The following is a 21,696-nucleotide window of genomic DNA, read 5'->3' on the forward strand; positions in this document are numbered from 1 at the left end:
AGGTTCAGATAGAAATAGATTACCCTAGCCTGACAAACATTATGGAACCACATTGTAGCTACAGTACCGGAGGCCCAACCATGACAGACCCTAAGTGCACTCTGAGTCATCAGATGACTTGAAACTACTATACAAGCTGAAGTCTATTTACCACTGTCAAATGCACATCAATACAAAGCAGTAGAATTCAGCTTAACAGAATTCAATATTAAATATAATATCATACTGTTTAAGGGGGAATCTGAAATTTTAAATCAGAGAATAAAACATTTTACTGATCCAGTGTGAAAAATCAATCATGTGTTGCTAAGTGATGTGGCACAATGTCTGATGTTTATTTACTGTTAAAATGGAGTGTAATGGTCACAGTACAATCAACAGTATGAAAAATACAGAACATAACAGATTGACTGACTGATTGAATTAATGAATAAATGCATTCAATTTTTGACCTGATTATTTTTATTTAAATTTTAAACACATTTTCATGCGGTCCAATTTTTTTGTGTGTGGGATAAACACGCCTGCGGAAAACATTAGCAGACTCAGTGGGAACATGGAGAATCCTGACCAACAGAAACCAGTTCGTCACTGTCAAAAGAGCCTGGTTGCACGTTTCCTGCTGTTTTATTTTAATTGAGGTGCCTTTTCATTAAAACTTATATCCATAAGGTGTATGTACTTTACACTACACCAACGATTAATTTTTTCATGGATAAATGTCATACTGTGAGAGACAAAAGATGTTTAAGTAAATAAGTCTGTCCGGCAAAATGCCCTGTTATTGTTATGTGTTTCGGCTTTTCCTGTTTCTGAAATGTTTCCTGGCAGGTAAAATATTTCGCTGCGGGTGGAATATATCAACAGCCAGTCATACGCCCAAAATGTTTCCCGCTTTTTTTTTTTAAACGTCCCAGAAAAATTACATCCGAGTTTTCCAGAGGAACTTAAAGCTGACATCATCGGGGAGTTTTGGCGCGTGCAGTTTCCAGGGTGCTGAACCGGGCAAGACAGGACAGACAACTCGCTCGTAGGTTGTTTCATTTTATTTGTGAACTTTTGGCGACAAAGAAATGATAAATGAGCGTATGAACTTGGTGTGTGTTTTAAGACCGTAAATTTGACAAGCTTAAACATAACATTTCTGTATAAGCTCTCCATATTTGTTTAACGGCGCCTAAATCTAAGACCTGCCTAACGGCCACTTTAGCTTTAAGCTAACTTTCTAATCTAATTTACTGCTTATGTTCACCTGTCAGACGAATTTACCACAAAAAAGACAAAAATTGGCTCAAAAACTCAAGTTTTCCTCATAGTTAAGCATACTTTTTTTCTATGTAAAACTAAACGGAACCACCATTAACCTCATCATCCTATGTAAAGTTATGTACATGTATATTTGTTTAGCTTTGCACAGCTAGTACCACCAGCAGGTTAGATGAGCTTCTTTTCAGTGTGAATACCATGAGAAGACTGGAACACCAGCAGGCCAGGCCAACAGCAGGTTTGTAAAATAAAAATGGTCAATGTGACAGCAGTTCCTTTTGATTTTAATCTCTTTCTAAGTATTGAAGTGATGAATGGTTTCAAATTATATTTTTACTACAGTCGTTTAGCTTAAATATTTTTTATTAGTTTTTAAGCTCAGTATAAGATATTAGTTTGATTTTATTGCAGCATCTTAGAACCCCAGTTTTCCAAAAAGTTGGGGTTCTGTGTAGCAATGCCTGTTAAATCTCATAAACCCATATTCTAGTCACAATGGAACATTAACAGCATATCAGGTGTTGAAAGTGAGACATTTGACCATTTCATGAAAAATACAGGCTCATTTTTGATTTGATGGCAGCAACACATCTCAGTAGGGACAGTAGGGACATGGACATGTTTACCATTGTGCATCCACTCTTCTTTTAACAAGTCTGTAAACATCTGGGAAGTGAGGAGACCAGTTGCTGGAGTTTTGGGAGAGGAATGTTTTCCCATTCTTGTCTGATGTAGTATTCTAGCTACAACAATCCAGGACCTTCTTTGCTGGATTTTTCGACTTATGATGCTCCAGACGTTTTCCATTGGTGAAAGATCTGGACTGACTGGCCAGTTCAGCACTCAGACTCTTCTACTGTGAAGTCATGCTCCTGTGATGGTGGGCATGTGGTTAAGCATTATATTGCTTAAATAGGCAAGACCCTCCCTGAAAGAGACGTCCAAATGGGAGCATATGTTGTTATAAAACCTCTGTACACTTTTTAGCACTAATAGTGCCATTCCAGCTATGCAAGTTGTCCATGCCATAGGCACTAGTGCAGCCCCTACAATCAGATGCAGGCTATAGAACTGTGGGCTGATAAGTTGGTCCATCTCTCTTTACACCTCCAGGACACAGCATCTGTGGTTTCCAAAAAAAATCACATTTTTCTTTTTCTGACCACAGAATAGTTTTCCATTTTACCCTTAACGATAGTCCCACCCCTACTTTGTTATGTGTCTGCAATCAAATTCAAAATGACCTAATATTTTGAGTGAAATGGTAAAATGTTTGTTTCCACATCTAATATGTTATGTTCTATTGTGATTAAAGAATGGGTTTATATAATTTGCAAGTAAGTGCATTCTGTTTGTATTTGCATTTTACACAGCCCCCAATTTTTATGGAGTTGAGGTCACATAATAGTGATTTAATTGGCTATTTGGGTAATGTACTTTATTGATAGAAGTAAAAAAAGACATGATGAAGTATTTGGTTAATAAATGTTAGAAATCATCAAGGAGTATGGTTTGCCAATGTTTATAAGCTGTCTGATATGCCAGTATGTAACCTCTGTTGTCTCCATTAGGCTGTCTATCTGTGCCACTTTTCAACCAGAAGAAAAGAAACCGAGTCCCTCTGACATCTGCCCCTTCAGAGAGTGAATTCTTTTCTCACAGTGAATACTCAGCAAATACCAGCTCAAATACATCTCACAACACACCAGGTGAGGCATTCATTCAGGCTGTGTTAGCTTCCACTCTGCTTCATCCACTAGGTGGCAGCACAGGAAAGATAACGCGAGCATTATTGAGTGACTTATTCATCTGTTCATGTTTTAGTTGCTTTTAAAAGCCACCATCCCTTGCTGAATCACACAACACATTTTAACAGTAAATAAATAGGAAAAAAAGAATATCCCCATTGATTAGGACTAAAAATCAAAGCTGGGGAAAGCAGAGGCTGTAACAGTAAAATAATTTTCTTCAGGTTCCTATGGGAGTTACCATGCTCCTGGTCCATCCACTGGTGCTCCACCAAGGCTCCAGTGGAACAGACAGGGCAACCCACAATCTTCCCCTCCCCAGCAGTATGGCAGTAACAGACCTGCTCCTGGACCTTCCCCTACTGTGAGAAGCTATGCACCTATTCTACATCCATACAAAGGAGGAGACACAAGGTATATCCAGTTGTTTTTCTGAAAAGTAGTAGGACTATCTGTGTTGGTTTGACTTAATTATCTAAGATTAAATGCATTTTTAGTACGTTAGAATGCTTAAAATATCAATATCTCCAAATTACCATCAATCTATTTTAAGTACAGTCATCTTTTTTTTTTGTTTTTTCAGAGACAAAAAGTGTCTGAGACTTCATTTACCGTTATTTTATTTTTACATGAGAGATTGTTAAAGACCCGTGTCAACAGGTTTTAAAATACAACCTGGTGAAATGACAGGAGTATCATTTCAGAAGTTTTAAAAGTCAGTGTGACACATATTTGGTGTTTGGTGCTTGCTGGGTTTCAATTTTAGATCTCAGCATGCAAGAGTTTGTGTTTCATTTTCAGCGCAAAGATGGGACAGCCAAGCAACCCAGTTAGACAGCAGCCTGCCAGCTCCAGTGTTAACTCTAGAAACAACCTGTATCAAGCCCCTCGCATCAGTGATACTGCTCAAAGCAAGCCATCACCTCATACTGGGTTCTCTCAGAGGAGTCAGCAGCCATCTCACAGGCAGTCCAATCCCACACAGCAGTATTCCCAGCAGTCAAGACCTCCTCCTGCACTTGTCCCTCCACCCAGCAGGCCCCCTGCTCGGGACCCACAACCACAGAAAAACTCCTGGAATTTTACTAACAGCTTTGGCCCTCAGAATCCTCCCTATGATGGAAACAGGAGCTCAAATCGAGCTTGCACTGTGCAGATACCTCAAAATCAGGTTAAATTTTTACTTCATGATTAATAGAGATATTATCTTTTTTGCTATCACTGTTTTTTTATTGATCTTTGTATTTGTACTCAGCAGGGAACTTCTCCAGGGAAGCCAACCGTAGAGCACTCACTGAGAATCCTGACTGCAGTTATTGATGGAATGAGACACTGGAGCCAGTTTAAAGACAGAGCCCCTTATTTATTTGAGATATTTGGTCAGTTGATCTGAATTGGATTTTGTCACCTTTGAGCACTGTCAAGTAATTTTAAACACTATCAGACTGACAAACTGTGCTCTTCCCTCAGCTACTCTGGACTCTGCAGTCACACTGGGGCGCCATGGAGCCAAGAACTTCCTCATGAGAGACGGGAAGCAGGTTGTGCAGTGTGTCTTCTATGAAAATGTGAGTTTGAGATATATATATAAAATCCTTTCTAGTTTTGGCTCAAGGACACAGAGCTCTTCTTTCACAGTCCTGCAATTGAGAATAAAAAAAACTTGAGGAAAACTAATGCTTTAATTATCCATCACACAAGATGCAGCACAATAGGCTTTAATCGCATTGAAACCACATTGTTGTCTATCTACAGATCTACAGGGGCTTTTTTTTTTAACCACTCTGGAGAGCAGGAAGTTAAGTTGTGCTGTTCCTATCAATTTTTTTCTCTCTTTCGCAACAAAAAAGTATCAACACAATTACTGTTCCTCTCTTTTCTTTTTCCAAGTTAGCTCATGGCTTTGTGCAAGTGGAAGGTAAACAGAGCTGTCACAAAGTGTGCATGTGGCGAGTTGATTGAGCTAGTGAGATGGCAGCCAGGTCATTAGAGTTTACTTAAACTAACAAATAACTCAAACTGAAATTTAAAAATCACTTTAGTGAACTGAAACAAAAATCTAAACCAAGCTTGGAAAAAAATGCTAACACTATTAGTGTGATTATAAAACTAATGTAAATAAGAAAATATATTTACATATTTATACATATTTATATATTTACAGACAAAATATTCTCAGTTTTAATCTTTTCCTTAGAAAAAATGAACAGTAGGACACTGACTGATGGACTTGTGCAGGAGTTGTATTAGGTTTGTGTGTGCACATGAGTCTATAGCATATTATAACACTTTGTAAAACACATATAAAAGAATTATATCAACCTTAACCTTTTGTATTAAGTAATTAAGTTGGACTGACCATGCCTAGGAAGTTTAAATGGCCTGATTTGATTGAAGAAGACTCAACACAATAATAATTTTAGGTCTTGAGTTGTTTTCAAAAATCAAATTTGAATAAATAAAATGAAAAGTGAAATGTAGCTGAATGCATTTGTCAAATTGTACAGTATTTTTACTTTTTCTGGCCTTTTGGCTCTCTCTCCCCTGACAAGTATCCCATATTGAAGGAAAAAAATATAATGCACAAATAAAAACTAAACTAGAACAAGAAATTTTTGAAAATTAATGAACCAAAATAACCCAACAGAGCCTTTTCAATGAGGCATTCAGAATTATACACCACCTGTGCACAGGGCTTTTGTGTAATTCTTTATGCCTCTGTCGTGTTTGTTGTTGGTTTGTGAGCGTATTAAAGAGCTGCTAAAGGTTACCACGTCAGTTATTCTGTTAATAATCAACAGAGTTACAGAGTATAGGCCTTAAACAAAGCAATGGAATGGTGGTTTGGTAGAATCTACACATGCAAAGGCAAATGTTGAAATGTCTGCATTTTTTACAAACGGCATTAGGAAGAACTGGCACATGAATAGTCAAAGGGTTGTAAATATGGTTATGCAAAAGTATTCTGAGGTGTTTGTTTTCTCAGTAGGTAACATGGTAATGTAATGAGCTACTTTTCTCAGATGCAACGTTAGCTTAACACGTTATTATTATAAAAGAAATGCTACGCAATTCAATTTCAAAAGATATTTTTCTCTGATTTTTCTAAATAATAGATGCAAATGACAGTCATCAATTCATAAGAGCGTAATTTAGATTTTATTAAACCAACCTCCAAATGATAACTATTTTTTTTTCCAAAAATAAAAAACTCAAAATGCACTGTTCCACATTATTATGCACAGCAGAGTTTCAAAACATTTTATAGGTTGTAAAGAACTGAAAACGGTCATTTGTTGAATTTGCAGCAGTAGGAGGTCATATTTACTGAAATCAAAGCTATTTCAATTAAAAACATCTTAACAGGCAAAGTTACATCCTTTTCAGCCATGTTAACATAGGACCCCTTTGATATCACCTTCACTATTCTTGCATCCATTGAACTTGTAGTTTTTGGAGAGTTGCTGCTTAAATTTCTTTGCAAGATGTCAGAATAGCCTCCCAGAGCTGCCGTTTTGATGTGAACTGTCCGCCACCCTCATTGATCTTTTGCTTGAGGATGCTCCAAAAGTTCTCAATAGGGTCAGTGGAAGATGGGACCACACCATGAGTTTCTCTCCTTTTTTACCCATAGCAGCCAATGACACAGAGATATTGTTTGCAGCATGAGATGGTGCATTGTCATGCATGGAGATAATTTTGCTACAGAAGGCACGGTTCTTCTTTTTGTACCATGGAAGAAAGTGGTCAGTCAGAAACTCTATATGCTTTGCCGAGGTCATTTTCACACCTTCAGGGACCCTAAAGGGGCCTACCAGCTCTCTTTCCATGATTCTGGCCCAAATATGACTCCACCACCTCCTTGCTGATGTCGCAGCCTTGTTGGGACATAGTGGCCATCCACCAACCATCTGCTACTCCATCCATCTGGACCATCCAGGGTTGCACGGCACTCATCAGTAAACAAGACCATTTGAAAATGAGTCTACATGTATTTCTGGGCCCACTGCAACCATTTCTGCTTGTGATCATTGGTTAGGGGTGGCTGAATAGTAGGTTTATGCATGAATGCAAGCCTTTGGAGGATCCTACACCTCGGGGTTTGTGGGACTTTAGAGGCACCAGCAGCTTCAAATACCTGTTTGTTGCTTTATAATGGCATTTTAGCAGCTGCTCTCTTAATCCGATGTCTGGCAGAAACCTTCCTCAGTATGCCTTTATCTGCACGAACCCGTCTGTGCTCTGAATCAGCCACAAATTTCTGCACTGTACGATGTTCACGCGTAAGTTTCCGTGAAATATTTAATGTTTTCATACCTTGTCCAAAGCACTGCATTATTTGACGCTTTTCAGCAGCAGAAAGATCATTTTTCTTTCCCAAATTGCTTGAAACCTGTGGCCTGCTTAATAATGTGCAACCTCCTTCTTAAGTAGTTTTCCTTTAATTGGGCTCACCTGGCAAACTAATTATCAGTTGTCTGAGATTGATTTCAGTGATCCAGAGAGTCCTGAGACACAATACCATCCATGAGTTTGACTAAAAAATTTGAATGTTTAAGACACTAAAATCCAATTTGCATCATAATTTGGAACGCGGCATATGCTTCTTGTTCTTTTGCTGACTCTTCCAGTAGCACACCCAAAGGTAAAGAATGTTAGCTTGAAAAGGTATGCAGTTGCAAAGACTGGCTTTACTCCCTGATCCAACACTCTTTTGGGACTCAATCAAAAGTGAGACAGCGTACATTTATACATTTTAGGTGGATCATTTTAAAATTCTTACTTTCAAAATCTATCTCACTCTGAGTTGTTTCTCCAAAGTTTCCCAGCCAGTTGTAATCCTCATTTTATGTGTTTTTTCTTTTTTGTCCAATAGGAGCGAGAGCTCCCCCGTTTGATCCGAGGTCAAGTTCATCGCTGTGTGGGAAACTATGACCTCAGCAGAGAAGTCCTGATCTGTGTGTCCATCAGACCTGCCCTGCCCTCAGAGCAGAGAAATGCTCAGGAGGCTGTCAAAGCCTGCGATGCAGAGATGAGGGCTCTGGTCAAATCCCTTAGTGAAGCCTGAGCACAGGCAGGTATCTGAACAAAGTATACACCAGGAGACATGAAGATTGAATTTGAAATGATTACAAATCTCCTACATTTTAAAAAAATGTTATGGCTGTAAATCCTTAAAGTTTTGAAAAAACATGTTTAAGTCATTAATGAACTCATGGCCAGTTGCCATTAATTTGCTGCAAGCGCATTCCATTGTTCTGACAATTGTATTTATTGTTTCAAAAGAAGTTCATTGACAGTTGTTTCATTCAACATAAACATTAAGTCACAGTCAAGCCTCCCTTTTTTGTTAAATCTGAAATGTTTTATTACAAAGAAAATTCACAGAACAGCAAACATTGTTTAGAGGTTAATTCGGGTAAAGCAAACACGATGAGGTAATATCTCAAAATATATCTTTGAAAAACGGGGCAGTTAAGAATAACGTGATATCAAGTACAGTTAGTTTATTTACAGTTTAACATCACAATAGGGGGAAAGAAAATAAATTTCTAGTCTACTGAAACAGTTTCACCAGTGCTGAGACTTTACACACAAAGGTTTAACAAAGAAGGGAATAAGTCCAGTGCAGTCACGCCAGTCATTCCCACAGTCAAGCACAGTATGAGGTCCAGTACAATACCAAGAATTCTCTCCTGACTTTCTTTCAAATATGGCAACAAAAGCACAGTTATTTTTTATGTCAGGAAATTTCATTATGGGAACAAAATTTGGTAAATATGAAAGGTTAACCCATGAGCAAATACCAACTTGACACTAATACTCACAGAAACACCCACTAGAAAAGGGAGTCGAGCCCAATGAAATTGGCAGTGTACAGGGACAGTTAGTGGAAATATTTTGTCCTTGGAACATGACAAGGACGGTGTCAGCACTTAAAAGGAGAAGTGGGATGACAAAAAACACAGCAACACATTAGCTTAGTTAGTGGTTAATTATTATAAGCCACATTTCACACATAATGTTAACGTGTCGGCTCAGCACAGAAAACAAAGGGGGAGTTCAATTTGTACAGCTCCTTCCTCTGCCGCTCAATTTATAAATCACATAAGACAAGGGTGCCAGGAATTAACCAGTTAGCTGCATGTCACAACCTTTTAATACAACAATTCAACTTACCTCTGCTATATAATTGGCGAAATGTCTTGGGGCATAATTGAACACAAGTACACTGATTTTTTTTCCTTCTATCAGCTGTTCCCACTAGGATTAAACATCACCTTTTATCCTCCAGAACATTTGCTCAAGTTAATGAGATCATACTGCATCAAGTACAGGAGAAACACTTCACCTATGAGAGGAAAATATATCATAGAAAAACACATAACACAACAGGATCCACGGTTTTCAGCAGAAAAGTATGATAACCTGATATTAAACATTTGTCTTGGTTATGTTAAAAGGCACAAGTTGGTCGGATCACATTTAAAATCTAGATCAGTTCTACCATTAACAAAGCCTGCCTTATCATGCATTTTTTTTCCTATATCTTCCTGACTTTTGCAATCATTTTTTTCCTGAATTATTGTGTTTAGTATTCTTGTTGTAGACAGAAAGAAATTGCTTTAGTTGAACAAGCGGGTTACACAACTTCACAAACAGTTCTGGGGAAAAGGTTGATGAAAGGATGCAGAATCCCAACATAACATTTTGACAACACTACTCTGAAACCACAACTTATTATTATGATTCACTTCACTGATACTGGAAGAGATTTCCATTTGTTCTCTCGGCAGGTCAAACGCTGTGTCTTTTCTTTGTGAAAATGCACCGTCTTTGAAAGCTCTAACATCTTCTTGTCTCCCGCTGGTTCACTGCCAGGTCACAAAACTGCGTGGCAGAAAAAAAAGCTAGACGAGCAAAATATCCTTCAAAGTGTCAACGTTTTTCTTTTCTTCTTTTCATATTTATTCTGAAATCCCGACCATTTGTACAGTCCAGATGCTTCAGCATGATGCAACTCCTCCATATTTCAGACAAGAGTCCACATCTAGCTCTTCCAATAGGTCAAAATGTTCTTATTGGAAAAGATAATTTGATTGAACAAGCCATTCTGCTGCATTTCCTCATGCTTTCACTGTCTTTATGCAGCTCTACAGTCTGTATTGGAATGTTTTCCACATTGACATTTAATCCACTAAAACAGAAAAAATGAAAGAAACCCTTTGTTTTTTACTACTTTATGTTAATTTTGTGGTCATTTTTTAAAATAAGTCAGTCCTTACACTTCATCTAACTGCATTATCTCCACAGCTAACATGAAGACAGTCTAACAGCAGGAAACACATGACAGATTAGTGGTTTAAATCATAACCACAAAGTATGTTAACTTAAAACATTCCATGTAAATCAACTTATTTTAACTAATTACATAACAGATGCAGGAAGACTGTTTTTGTTGTTGAGTGTCAGCTTCAGTTTTTATCGAGAGGGGCAGGGCTTCCCAAACAGCATCACCTTAGAAACAGAGTGCAGTCGTCTCTCTATGGCATCAGGCTCAGGTTAGAGAGAGTGATCAGGGGAAAACATTAAATATCCCTGCACTATAACAGAGTGGGCAGAGGGGTGGGAGACAGCTGCTCCTTCGGTGCATATTTGGCAAAAAAGGGCAAAAAGACGGTGAGCATGACTCCCACAATAGCCAGCATGTAGCCCCAGCCGATCTGGCACTCGCCAGCATTGTAGATGTCCGAGTTCCCACAGATGGTCCTCACGAGTGATGAGTTCAGGCCGAAAGGGTAGACCAGCAGTCCGGCAGCCATGATGAACACTGCAAGAGATAGAGGACAGAGTGGTTAGACAGAGAACTTTTGTTTTATGTTACACCGCATTTAACTCAAGTTCCTTTCTCACACAAGATTTAATATAACTATTTTATAGTTAGGTACAAGAGGTTTGACAAGATCTCATACCAGGAGATCTCACAAGACTAAAATGTCTATGAAGTATTCATAGACATTTTTATATACAGTGCCGTGATAAAGTATTTGCCCCCTTTCTGATTCCTGATGTTTTTGCATATTTATCACACTTAAATGTTTCAGATCATTAAACCAATTTTAATATCTCACAAAGACAACCCAAGTAAATACAAAATACAGTTTCTAAATGATGTTTTTATTTATTAAGGGAAAAAAATATGGCCCTATGTGAAAAAGTAATTGCCCCCCTCCCCCTTGTTAAATCATGAGTTAACTGTGGTTAACCACAGTTCTTGGAAAACTAAGTTCAATTTTACTGGCCACACCCAGGCCTGATTACCACCAGATTTGTTGAATGAAGAAATCACTTAAATAGAAGCTGTCAGACAAAGGGACGTACTCTACAAGATCTCAAAAAGAATCACATCATGCCACAATCCAAAGAAATTCAAGAACAAGTGAGAAACAAAGTGATTGAAATCCATCAGTCTGGAAAGGGTTACAAGGGCATTTCCAAGGCTTTGGGACTCCAGCGAACCACGGTCAGAGCCATTATCCACAAATGGAGAAAAATGGGAACAGTGGAGAACCTTCCCAAAAGTGATCGGCCAAGCATAATTACTCCAAGAATGCAACGACCACTCCTTCAGGAGGTCACAATAGAATCCCTCAATTAAGGTCAATGAGGCCACAAAAACTAAACTTACTTTTCATGAGGATTTTATTAAATAAAATACCTTTAAGCAAGTCTAAGCTGCATGGAAAAACTTATTCAATAAACATTTTTTGTTATATTTTAGTCAACAAAATCAACACTGTTGAGTAAAGTATAATGTTGCAAAAAATCTTTTTTTTAATGATTACTTCTGTAAATACAATCTTTAAACACAACACAGATGTGTTTTATATTAAGGTATAAATATGACTTTGAAACAAGTGCATGAAAGTGAACAGTGTTGAATGTGCCATTCTTCACAAGGTTGGGGTAGTTGGGGAGTTTCCATTTGTTTTAGTTTTGATTTTCCAAATTCAATTTCAGTTTACTTGGTTCTTTGATGGTGATTTTTTGTGGGGTTATGATTTTTTTTTTTTAATGCTTTGTTTTAGATTACTATTTCATATTTTCTTCTCGTGGTATCAAAAATGGTTCAGATCGGGCACAGACGGCCTAGTGTTGAGGTCACACCCCACGTACGCAGGCGGCCCGGATACAAGTCTGGCCTGTGGCTCTTTCACAGCATATTGTCCTCCACTCTCTCGTCCCTGTTTATGGCTCTTCACATTAACCTATCTCAAATAAGGGTAAGAAAAGAAAGAGAAAGATGGTGACTTCTCAAAAGTTTATAGCTTAAAAAGGGTTAGATGCTTTAACCTCTGCTGTCAGCAAGTTTATACAAAAATGAAACTGTCTTGCCTGAAACAAACTGTAAGAAAAGGCTGCAATTCTCTAAATACTTGTGTCAAAGATAAAAACAAAGACTCTTTCATCTAAAATTATATTTTTACTGTAGTTAGTTTCATTAAAACAAACTAGTTTAAGTTATTACTTTTAAGGAAAGTGTCATTTTGTTTCAAATTTAGTTTTACTTCAGAAAAAAACGTTTGTTAACCTTTGAAATTTCAATATTTAGTTAGTTTTTGTTAACAATTTAAAATCCCTTGCTTGCATACGGGTTTATTTAAACTTGACTGAATAGATTCTTTAACAATCCTGTGATGGTATCTTCATCCTCTACTGATGGGCCAACTAGGAGCCACTTGGTGGCAGTAGAGGTTTTGCATAAAATAGCCCTTTAGTGAGTCAAGCATGTAATTCTGATAGTTTACAAGTGCTAAGTACATCCTTTTTCACAAAGAATTATGATCTGTTGCTTTGTGTGTTACCCTTATAAAATAAATCAGGACCTGGATGTTTTTATTAGTTGAACAATGGCAGAACAGAGCTTTTAATGTATTAAACAACAAAAGCCCTAACTCCCTGTAATTGACAGAAACTTCTCATAGAGATGATGAATGCCTCTTTAAATCCGTCTGCACTCCTCATATTAAAACTCGTTGCTTCATAAAAAGAACCCTCTCCCTGCACTTGCTGTGATCAGCTTTCTGAGACGCTATCTTCAGCTCCCATGCAGCCAGAGTGAGTGGCTCACTTTTCCAAATTGAGTCAGGTCTCCCAGCCCGTGCTGCCAAGCAGTTATCGACTGTGCTACAGGCTATCACTGCTACTGTTAGTCATTCTAAGTGCCTGCTGGATTTCCATTACAATGCCAGGTGTCATAGTTGTTTAAGCTTTGGAGAGCTAGGGTTGCTGGAAAAGCTTGAACTTGTTCTGGTGAGAAAACACTACAAACATATCTTTTATTACTCTATTGATTTTAGGAGATGTCTGTTTCCCTGTTTTCAAGGGCAGAAGCTTCATGGTCAGCAGCAAAAAAAGTGCTGCTGTGAGAGCTACGTACATCGCAGTGGCTGTATGAGTACCAAATCAATGGTTTGTGTGGGCTGTAAAGGATTGTGTCAGTGGAACAGGGATGAGGAGCTTGGAAGCTTTTACTGATGTTAGTTGCACCCTGGGGATGCTGGAATTGACTGTAGGGAGGATAAGAGGAGAATGATGGGGGAGAAACACAAAAAAGGTCCAAATAGGTGAAGAAGGTATATCTCCTCTGAGTCTCAGGGTTGTCTAGCTTGCAGTCTAGTCTCTCTGTGGAGTTCATTTGGGGTCTATCCTCACCCGTGCCTAGCTACTGGTGGCCACATTTTTATCTGCAGGTGCCTGATGCCTTGAAACTCACCAACTAACGACACTTTAATGACCTTCTTTATCAAACTATCACTGGCTATTGTGGTGGAAACACAACGACACAGAATGAGAACCCAAGGCCAGTTCCACCTCCTCCAAAAAGATGATATTAGAAGCAGACTTGGACAAAGTACCACAATAGATAAATGATGCACAACACCACATAGTTCCCAAAAATAATCAATACAGGAGTGAAATCCAGGCTGCAGTCTCTAACAAGTGTCAGGTTAGCAGAGAGGTGAGAGCTAGATTTTATTTTATCAGAACAAGAAGGTTCGTTGAGCCTGTGTCTGGATCAGATAAGCTGCTGCCTGCGGTGAGTGGATCTTTGTAAGCCTTTAATGAGAGAAGAACTGTCCAAAAACTGTAAAATCCCACCCTCAGAGCAGAGGTGAAGTGGAAATGGAGGAATTTTGTCCTTGAGGTAATAGAGAGGTGAAACTAAAAGAGAGTGCAAAACCAAATCCACAAAATTTAAGCAGCAATGTCTGTTGTAGATGTTGCAAGGGGCAACTGAACTGCGTATGTATAAAGTTTTATACTCATTTTTGTGGTTCCAGAGGGGACTGCAAAGTCTTAATGAGTATCCTCAGAAGATGTAACTTAACTCAACTAATTTTTATTTATATAGAAAAAAGTGTAACAAAATTTAAAGAGGAAGCCTTGATAAACAGTCTGTACTGCAGTCCTATTCAGTTAGCGGCCCAGCCTGTAGTCATGCCAGAGATGCAGAGGGCAACCTGTTTCGCAAGTTTTCATTAATTCAAACAGTATTTCAGACCATGAATGCAACACTCAGCGTGGCCTAGCAACAGTCTACCTACAATGCGCTGCATCGTTTTGAAGCATGGCTAGCGATGCTGACAGAGTATAAAATGTGTCCTTTTCAGCTGTAACTACAACTGTGCAAATTAAGTCTTTATGCACTTTAAGATATGCCTGGGTAAATTGTTATTTACAGAATTTATTTTTTTTCCTTCTAGTTATTTTATTTGTATTCAAGTAAAAAAGACATTTCTACTACCTCAGGTTAGGTTCAAATTCAGCCCTGTTGTTGTGTTTTTAGGCACTTTTTCATGTGCTTTTATCATGTTGCCAAATATTAATAGGGAATAAAAAGTGCATATTTTTCATCAAATTGGTTTGAAATTTGACATTACCAGCTGCTTACTGGGCACATGTCTGGCCTGGCTACATTTCCTGATTTTAAAAAGTGGCCCTGTTGAATTTTTGTAATTGACTTCAATCTGTTTGCATATGAAGCTTGTCTATGTATACTTAAACCAGGGTTTGAATTTGACTTTTTCATCTACCTGCCGCTGTGGCTGGTGGGTTACAGTCACTCTTTCTTAACAAGCAGCATTATTACCTCCATCACAGAGGTTATGTGATTGGCAGGGTTTGTTTGTTATTTTCTTTGTTAGTTTGTTAGCAACATAACTCAAAAAGTTATGGACTGATTTTCATGAAAATCACCATCTGGATCCAGGAATTTTTTAGAGGATTCCTCACTATTGGGAGATAGGGCTAATGGCGGAGGTCTGCACTCTCCGAGTGCTTTTCTAGTTTAATGAAGTATTCTACGAAAAACAAGGCTTTCAGGATTTAAGTTCTAGAGCATTTAATAAGAAAGAGTTGCACAAATAATTTGAATTGTCACTCATTTTAAACCTTGTTTTTTGACCAGTTTGCCCTGTACTCAACCATACAAACATTTGCTGTGCTTCCTACAGGGGCACTGTACATTTATTGGCATTTTCCTGCATTTCTGGACTCGTTAAAATGTGACAGTGTTTTTTCTTTTTTTCAGGCTATGTGTAACTCTTTTAGACTTGCGACAAGCAAGATCAGTTCAGACCCCTTTAGCAGATATACTTGTTGCAATGGAGAGCTACTCTCATATGATACTGAGTAAAACCCTCCCAGCACACAGCCGCCTGTAAACATTTGACAGCAGCACTGACAGAGAGAGGAGAAGGCTGGCTTTTTTTTGGTCAGTGAGCATGTAGGTCTGCTCGGCATTGCTCTTTAAGTACAAGCTGAAAAAGGGGTTTAATCTACACTGATGTTTCTGAGAAGTACCTGCATTTGGCTGGCAGTGGGTGCTAATTTCTCACCCAGACTCAAACGTTGTAATTTTGTCTAAAGGCAGTGGCTAAACTGGAAAGGCTAATTTGTTGTACAGTAGTTGAGATAGCTTTCTAAGCTAAAACTAAGCTAAAAAGCTAACTTGAAGATCAATGACTACTTTTTATATTTTCGCAGAAGATGAATTTTTTAATGCATTGGTTTGCAATCCAGAGGCATGGCTTTGGTTTGATGACTTTCTGAACCCTGTAAAGCTGCTAAACATGAGACGGTAATGACATTGATGATGATACAGCAAGGCTAAGGAAGTAGAAAAGAAAAAGAAGCTAAAGAGAGAGATATAAACAAAGGAACACAGAAACAGACAGGGTGGCATTGACACAGCCATGAAGCAACCCATATCAGCTTTATTCAGCAGTTTAAAGCTGGACAGAAGTAAACCTATCAGACATCTGAAGCCTTAAACCCTCTCTGCCTAAAGCTAGTAATTTATGAGCCAGCAATGTTATAGGATTGCTCTGCTAAATCCACAGAGTGCTCTTACTTGTACTCTTCTTAATAGCATTATGCCTGACTGCATGTATTGCATATTTTACAGAATGCACCATACAGAACAATGAGCTCTTTTCAATTAAAGAATTGAAACGGCGTTCTAGTTTCCACTGCCTGCATGGTAGACGAGCTTAATTTGGACAGGGTCTTACATGGCCCGGTGGTCTAATCCTGAGGAATGGGCAGTGTGATGAAAGAGGCTGACATGATACCATGACACCATGCAGGAAAGACTGAAGCCTAACAGTGTTCATTACTTTAGCAGCCAGCAGAGCAATGCATGTGGACTCCCACTTCAACTGAAGTTAAATCACATGCCTTTGAGTTGTTGACATCATTGATAATGAATAGGTGAGCATGCTGGAGTGAGTCCGCAGGTAATGATTTGAGAGTGACTCTAGGGTCACACAAAAACATATTAGTCAAAACAATACTGCGGTTTTACTGTAATGAAAGCATACTTTTAAAAAGCATCTAAATCCAGAAAGAGCTTTGTTAATGTCACTACTGAAGAGCATTTGTGTAAATGGGCACAAATGTTTAAATTTAAAAGCAGCAAGTGCGTGAATAAAAGTTATAACTGGAAAAGTGGGGCAAGGAAGATGGAAGATTTTATGTTTTTGCCATAGGAAAGCAATCTAGCATTGCATTTTTTTTAGGTCAAGGGAGGAGTCCAAAGAAAGTAGCAATAACACCAGGAGAGATTACTTTTAAGGCCAGTTAAGACAAAAGTTTAGAGACCAGACAAGTTGAAACAGCATCAGTTTATAATGTACTGATTTGCAGTTCAATGTTCTGAGAGCTACTAGTTCGCAGAGCTGTTGGCTGTTTGTTGTGGATCTGGCCTACAGTAAAGACCTGTTCGTGCATTTAATGCAGGGCAGGGCTCATCTTCACATAGACATCAGAGAGGTAGGACTGAACGGTGCTTTTGCTGGATTTATATAAAAGTGTTTATTTTGCATCATTCCAGTGCAAAAGTGTCAGGTTGTAACGACATTGTGTTGAATTTTTCTAATTCACTGTTTTCTTCCTTCAGTCCTGAGCCAGCAACAACTCTTGAGAAACAAAATCAGTTTAAATAGTAGGAAAACCATACTAGCTATACCTTTGAGACTTGTTTTACATAGAATTGGATGTTTTTCAGGCAAACTGATGAGGTGAATTTCTCTCCTTCTAAAGGGTTGCCATTGACATTTTGTATCAGACCTGGCTGTCTGATTTCACTGCATGCTGATTGACTGTAGAAGCAGGTAATATGCCTGCATTTCAAACACGCCACTGGCAACTTCAGAAGATGAGTGGCAATGCCATCAGATTTTATGTGCGAGGCTCAAGTATACTACACACTCAAAGATTTTTAAAATTTTACCTGATTTTTTTGGTTTTGGAGACCCCAAGCATGGTAGCATATAACGTCAGATTTGACCATCCTGTTGTAGTATGTATAGCAGGGGTCAACAAGCACGTTTGCACAAGGGCCAGATTTAGTCTTGACAGAGACTCAGGGGGCCAGACTTTCAAACAAACAAAAAATAAAGATTGTGGTCTGATAAACATACAGTATTATTGTATTAGTATTTTCTTTCCGGATGCAGGAAATTTTTAGGCATTACCAGTGAGATCTGTCCCTATTTTCTACAATGCAGCAAGCCACAAGGAGACATGCCGGCCCACAGAAATGGCCGGGCCCCTGAAAATGGCAAAGAATCAGCCCTCCATATTGAAATGTAGCACCAATATTTATTCATTTTTACAACTTTTAAACCAATTTTTGCCACTTTCCACACATTTTGGCACTCTTTAGCTCTTTTTTGCAACATGCCTGCCAATTATAGCTCCTGTGGGCCATTCTTTAACTCTTTTCACCACTTTACCAGGGTATTTTTGCTATAATTTTGCTATTTTAATCAATTTCTGATACTTTCTGCCCCTTTCTGCCTCTTTAACCCCATTTTGCCATTCTTAACCCCTTTAAACCACTTTTCCCGCATGTTATATCCCCTTTCTACCACTCTTTTATCCATTTTTGCCACTTTTCAACTATTTTTGCATCTTTTAACCCATTTTTTATACTTTATGTCCCTTTTGTCCTCTTATACTAATTTTAACCTATTTTCACTGCTTTTCCTGCCATTTTTTGTCCCTTTGTACCACTCCACAACCCATTTTTACACTTACCACCCATTTTTGCCACTCTATCCCCTTTTCACCACTTCATCTGGCCCTCCTTGCAACATTTCTACCAGTCTTAAGCCATGCCCCCCCCCAATGAATTTCTGTAAAAACAGATCAAATGTTAAGTCAATCTAAAACTATTTTAAAATTAATCTTTTGTTTTTAAAGATTTATTTTTGGCCTTTATTTGCTAGGATAGTGGATAGAGTTGGAAACAGGGGAGAGAGCGGGGAGAGACATGCAGGAAATAATGCCACGGGCCGGATTCGAACCCGGGTCGCCTGCATATATGGCATGCGCCTTAACCACTCGACTACCGGCGTGCCCAAAATTAATCATATTTGGGATGGATTTAACAGCTGACGACATTTCAAGCCAAAAGATACTCTTCAAAGCACAACATCTTCTTATACTCGTTTTCTGAATTTAATGGTCTTCTGGGGGCCAAACAGGAAGCTTTGGGGGGCCTGATATGGCCCTCGGGCTGCCAGTTGATGATCAGTGATGTATAATGTGGTATGGAATAAATTATCAACACAGCACACCAGTCACTAAAAGATTCATTGACCAAATAGCGACTCCACTTTCAAAACTCCAAATCTCATGCAGTCTCAGCGACTTTAGAGTAAACTCGCTAATTTAGATGTGGCTAACTGCTGTTAGTGTTCTACTGCACACACTGTGGTAGCAGTTTTGGTCCAGCTTCCTCTCGTCAGTTTGATTGTAGTATGTTTTACAGGACATGTTGTATGAACACTGATGTTGTCACAAATCACATGTTGCTCCCACCATTTCTAACATCCAACTAGACTTCATGTTTCACGTTGACTTTTACTGCCGTGGCTGCGTTTCTGTTATGCTTCATCCTTAGGTCAGCTTGCTTCCTGAGCGTCAGCCAGATATGCGTGGACACAATGTGCTGCAGTACATTATGCCACTGCTCTATTCCCAGCAGCCAGCCGCAGTTGGCAGAGTGTTTTCCTTAGGGAACAGTTAATTTGTCAGTCTCAGCTGCCAAGTTACCACTTTGTTTAAGAGCACAGAAGAAGAAATTTAGCATCATCTTCTGTTTGAGGTGTAGAGTAAGCAAGAGGCCTTGGCCGCTTGTGAAATACCACTGCTCTTATTGTTTTTTCACTTAACCGGTGAGGCGAGCCCTGAGTGGACTCTCAGCTCTGGTATCAAGCGCTTGGCCCAGCAGTGGGTGGTGCTGTCAGTGTGTGCTAGGGGTGGTAGTTTTAGTCTTAGTAATAAAATGGTCATAAGCTTTAGTCACATTTTAGTTATTTCTGAGTTTTTGCCTAATTTTAGTTGGCATATACTAAAAAACATTTTAGGTCAGTTTTAATCAATAAAAAGTTATTGCATTTTAATCTAAACTTTTAGTCAAATTTGCAGCCAAAATATTCATTCTCTCTGCCTGAATCAGATGCCATATTCTCCCTGTGTTCTATTTCTACAGCTGAGAGGCAGAGGAGCTACCCACAGTGGAGATATATAATGAATGACCAACAAAAACAAAATAACCTTTAAGTTTTGTTTCAGTCTTCTTGACAAAAAATAAACTTTTTGTCGGAGACTTAAGATAAGATATTCCTTTATTGATCCCACAAGGGGAAATTCCAAAATTTGTCATCCAAGATCTACTTTTTGCTAGTCTTAGTCTTGCCTTTTCTTTGAAAAAAGGCTGATAGCTAACATTTTTAGTCATAGTTTTAGTCAACAAAATTAACACTGCTCCAAAAACTGGATTTTTTTTATCCTTATATATTAAAAATGTTTAATATTTACAATCTCAAGTTGGAGTGGCTCTGATTGTCTTCTGAGCAGGCCGGAGAGGGAATATCACTCAACACACCACACATAACAGAAAAATCTGTCTCATTATATGATAATCTGCCTTTGCTAACTATGGTTGGAAGGGGGGAATCAGGCCAGAAATCTAGAGCTTTCTAAAAGATAGTTACATTTAAATCCCCCATCCTCTGCATCATATTTACCTTACAGGTTCACAGCCACCAGACAGTAAAAAGCTACAAGTACTTCCACCATTTATCTTCTTAGAGACCCAAACAGCCAATTTACTAAACTTCCACCAGCCAATCAATAGTCTGTGTTTATAAAATCTTAGCACAGAGGAAAATGTAGCTCTGTCTGCCTTTTCCCCACAGAGAAGAATGGAAGGCAAGAGGTGTGGCGCGTTAGTGTCAGCCTTGATCAGCTGAGTGCAGCTGAGTATGAGGCTTTCATAATGGCTCAGAGATGATGAGACAGTGAATAATGGAGAGACCTCAAGTGAGCTGGGCACTAATGTGTCCCACTTTTAATGCAAACTTATAATACACCCTGGTAAAGAAGGCCATCACTGTCAGTGTTTATTTGAAGAAAAGCTGGCAAATGGAAGTTTGGATGTCACACACTAAAAGTTGTTCTGCAGTTCTTTGAGTTTTTAAAATACCATTTTTATTCACTATTTTTCTCTGACAACTAACAGGCTGTTAAACTTGGAAAAAAAACCTTAGAGGACTCACTGTTTTCTCATTACAGGCAACCTGTTTGAATGCATACTTCAGCAGCTTCAGCACAGATTTCTGTCAGAGGAAGTAAAATATCGATTTGAGCATGCAGAACAGCCAGCGGCATCCAAGAGCACTAGACTTCATTGTTCATTAGCTTGCCCTGTTTTCACAGGTAGCTACAAGGCTGCTGAGGCCTTTGTGAATGGTAATGAATGGAAAATACCTTTCAGTGCTCGCTTTTTTCTTTTGGTGAGAAAATTTGTTTGTGTGTTGTGCATCCAGGACAAGTGTGTTGGAGGAGAAAAAAAATATTTAAAAAAACAAGGACAAAAGCGTTGCACAGCAATACAAAGACTTCACAGCTTTAACAACCAAATGAACTAAATTAACCTTGAATGTCTTTCTCAGTGGTGCAGCAAGAAATGGAAAAGCCACTCCCGGAGACGGAGAAACGGGTTCACAGCAGTAAGGATGAGAGAAAGAGATTGGATGGGTCTGTGGGGCAGGAAGGTGTGTGATAACCTGGCATCCAAGTGTGACACTGAATCAATTTCATCACA

The 21,696-nt window shown here is 38.7% G+C and overlaps 2 protein-coding genes across 5 annotated transcripts in view; one reads left to right on the forward strand and one right to left on the reverse strand.

Moving 5' to 3' along the window:
* Positions 1-981: 981 nt before the first annotated feature.
* Positions 982-8,269, forward strand: LOC121519094 (spermatogenesis-associated protein 22). 4 transcript variants are annotated; one of them, XM_041801884.1, is made up of 8 exons: positions 982-1,030; positions 1,455-1,504; positions 2,838-2,975; positions 3,239-3,428; positions 3,816-4,185; positions 4,270-4,393; positions 4,485-4,582; positions 7,891-8,269. In XM_041801884.1, exons 2-8 carry the CDS (start codon positions 1,465-1,467, stop codon positions 8,080-8,082), a joined length of 1,152 nt encoding a protein of 383 aa, XP_041657818.1. In that variant the 5' UTR covers positions 982-1,030; positions 1,455-1,464; the 3' UTR covers positions 8,083-8,269. The 4 variants fall into 4 exon arrangements, with proteins under 4 accessions (XP_041657818.1, XP_041657817.1, XP_041657816.1 ...); XM_041801883.1 differs by having other exon boundaries at positions 985-1,034; positions 1,408-1,504; XM_041801882.1 differs by having other exon boundaries at positions 1,008-1,030; positions 1,408-1,504.
* Positions 8,270-8,439: 170 nt separating this feature from the next.
* Positions 8,440-21,696, reverse strand: part of LOC121518975 (transmembrane protein 211) — a 197,891-nt gene continuing 184,634 nt past the window's right edge. Inside the window, exon 3 of the mRNA XM_041801696.1 lies at positions 8,440-10,845. Within this exon, the coding sequence (XP_041657630.1) occupies positions 10,619-10,845 (227 nt within the window). The 3' untranslated portion in view covers positions 8,440-10,618. The remainder of the gene's footprint in view (positions 10,846-21,696) is intronic.

The sequence above is a fragment of the Cheilinus undulatus genome, linkage group 12 (assembly GCF_018320785.1).
Source record: "Cheilinus undulatus linkage group 12, ASM1832078v1, whole genome shotgun sequence".
Lineage (NCBI taxonomy): Eukaryota > Metazoa > Chordata > Actinopteri > Labriformes > Labridae > Cheilinus > Cheilinus undulatus.

Bases quoted from the DNA above. Each gene is read 5' to 3' on its own strand.
- LOC121519094 (XM_041801884.1), top strand. From the start codon at position 1,465: ATGAGAAGACTGGAACACCAGCAGGCCAGGCCAACAGCAG. The intron at 1,505-2,837 runs GTTTGTAAAATA...TGTCTCCATTAG, and splicing joins GCAGGCCAGGCCAACAGCAG to GCTGTCTATCTGTGCCACTT. The intron at 4,583-7,890 runs GTGAGTTTGAGA...TTTGTCCAATAG, and splicing joins AGTGTGTCTTCTATGAAAAT to GAGCGAGAGCTCCCCCGTTT.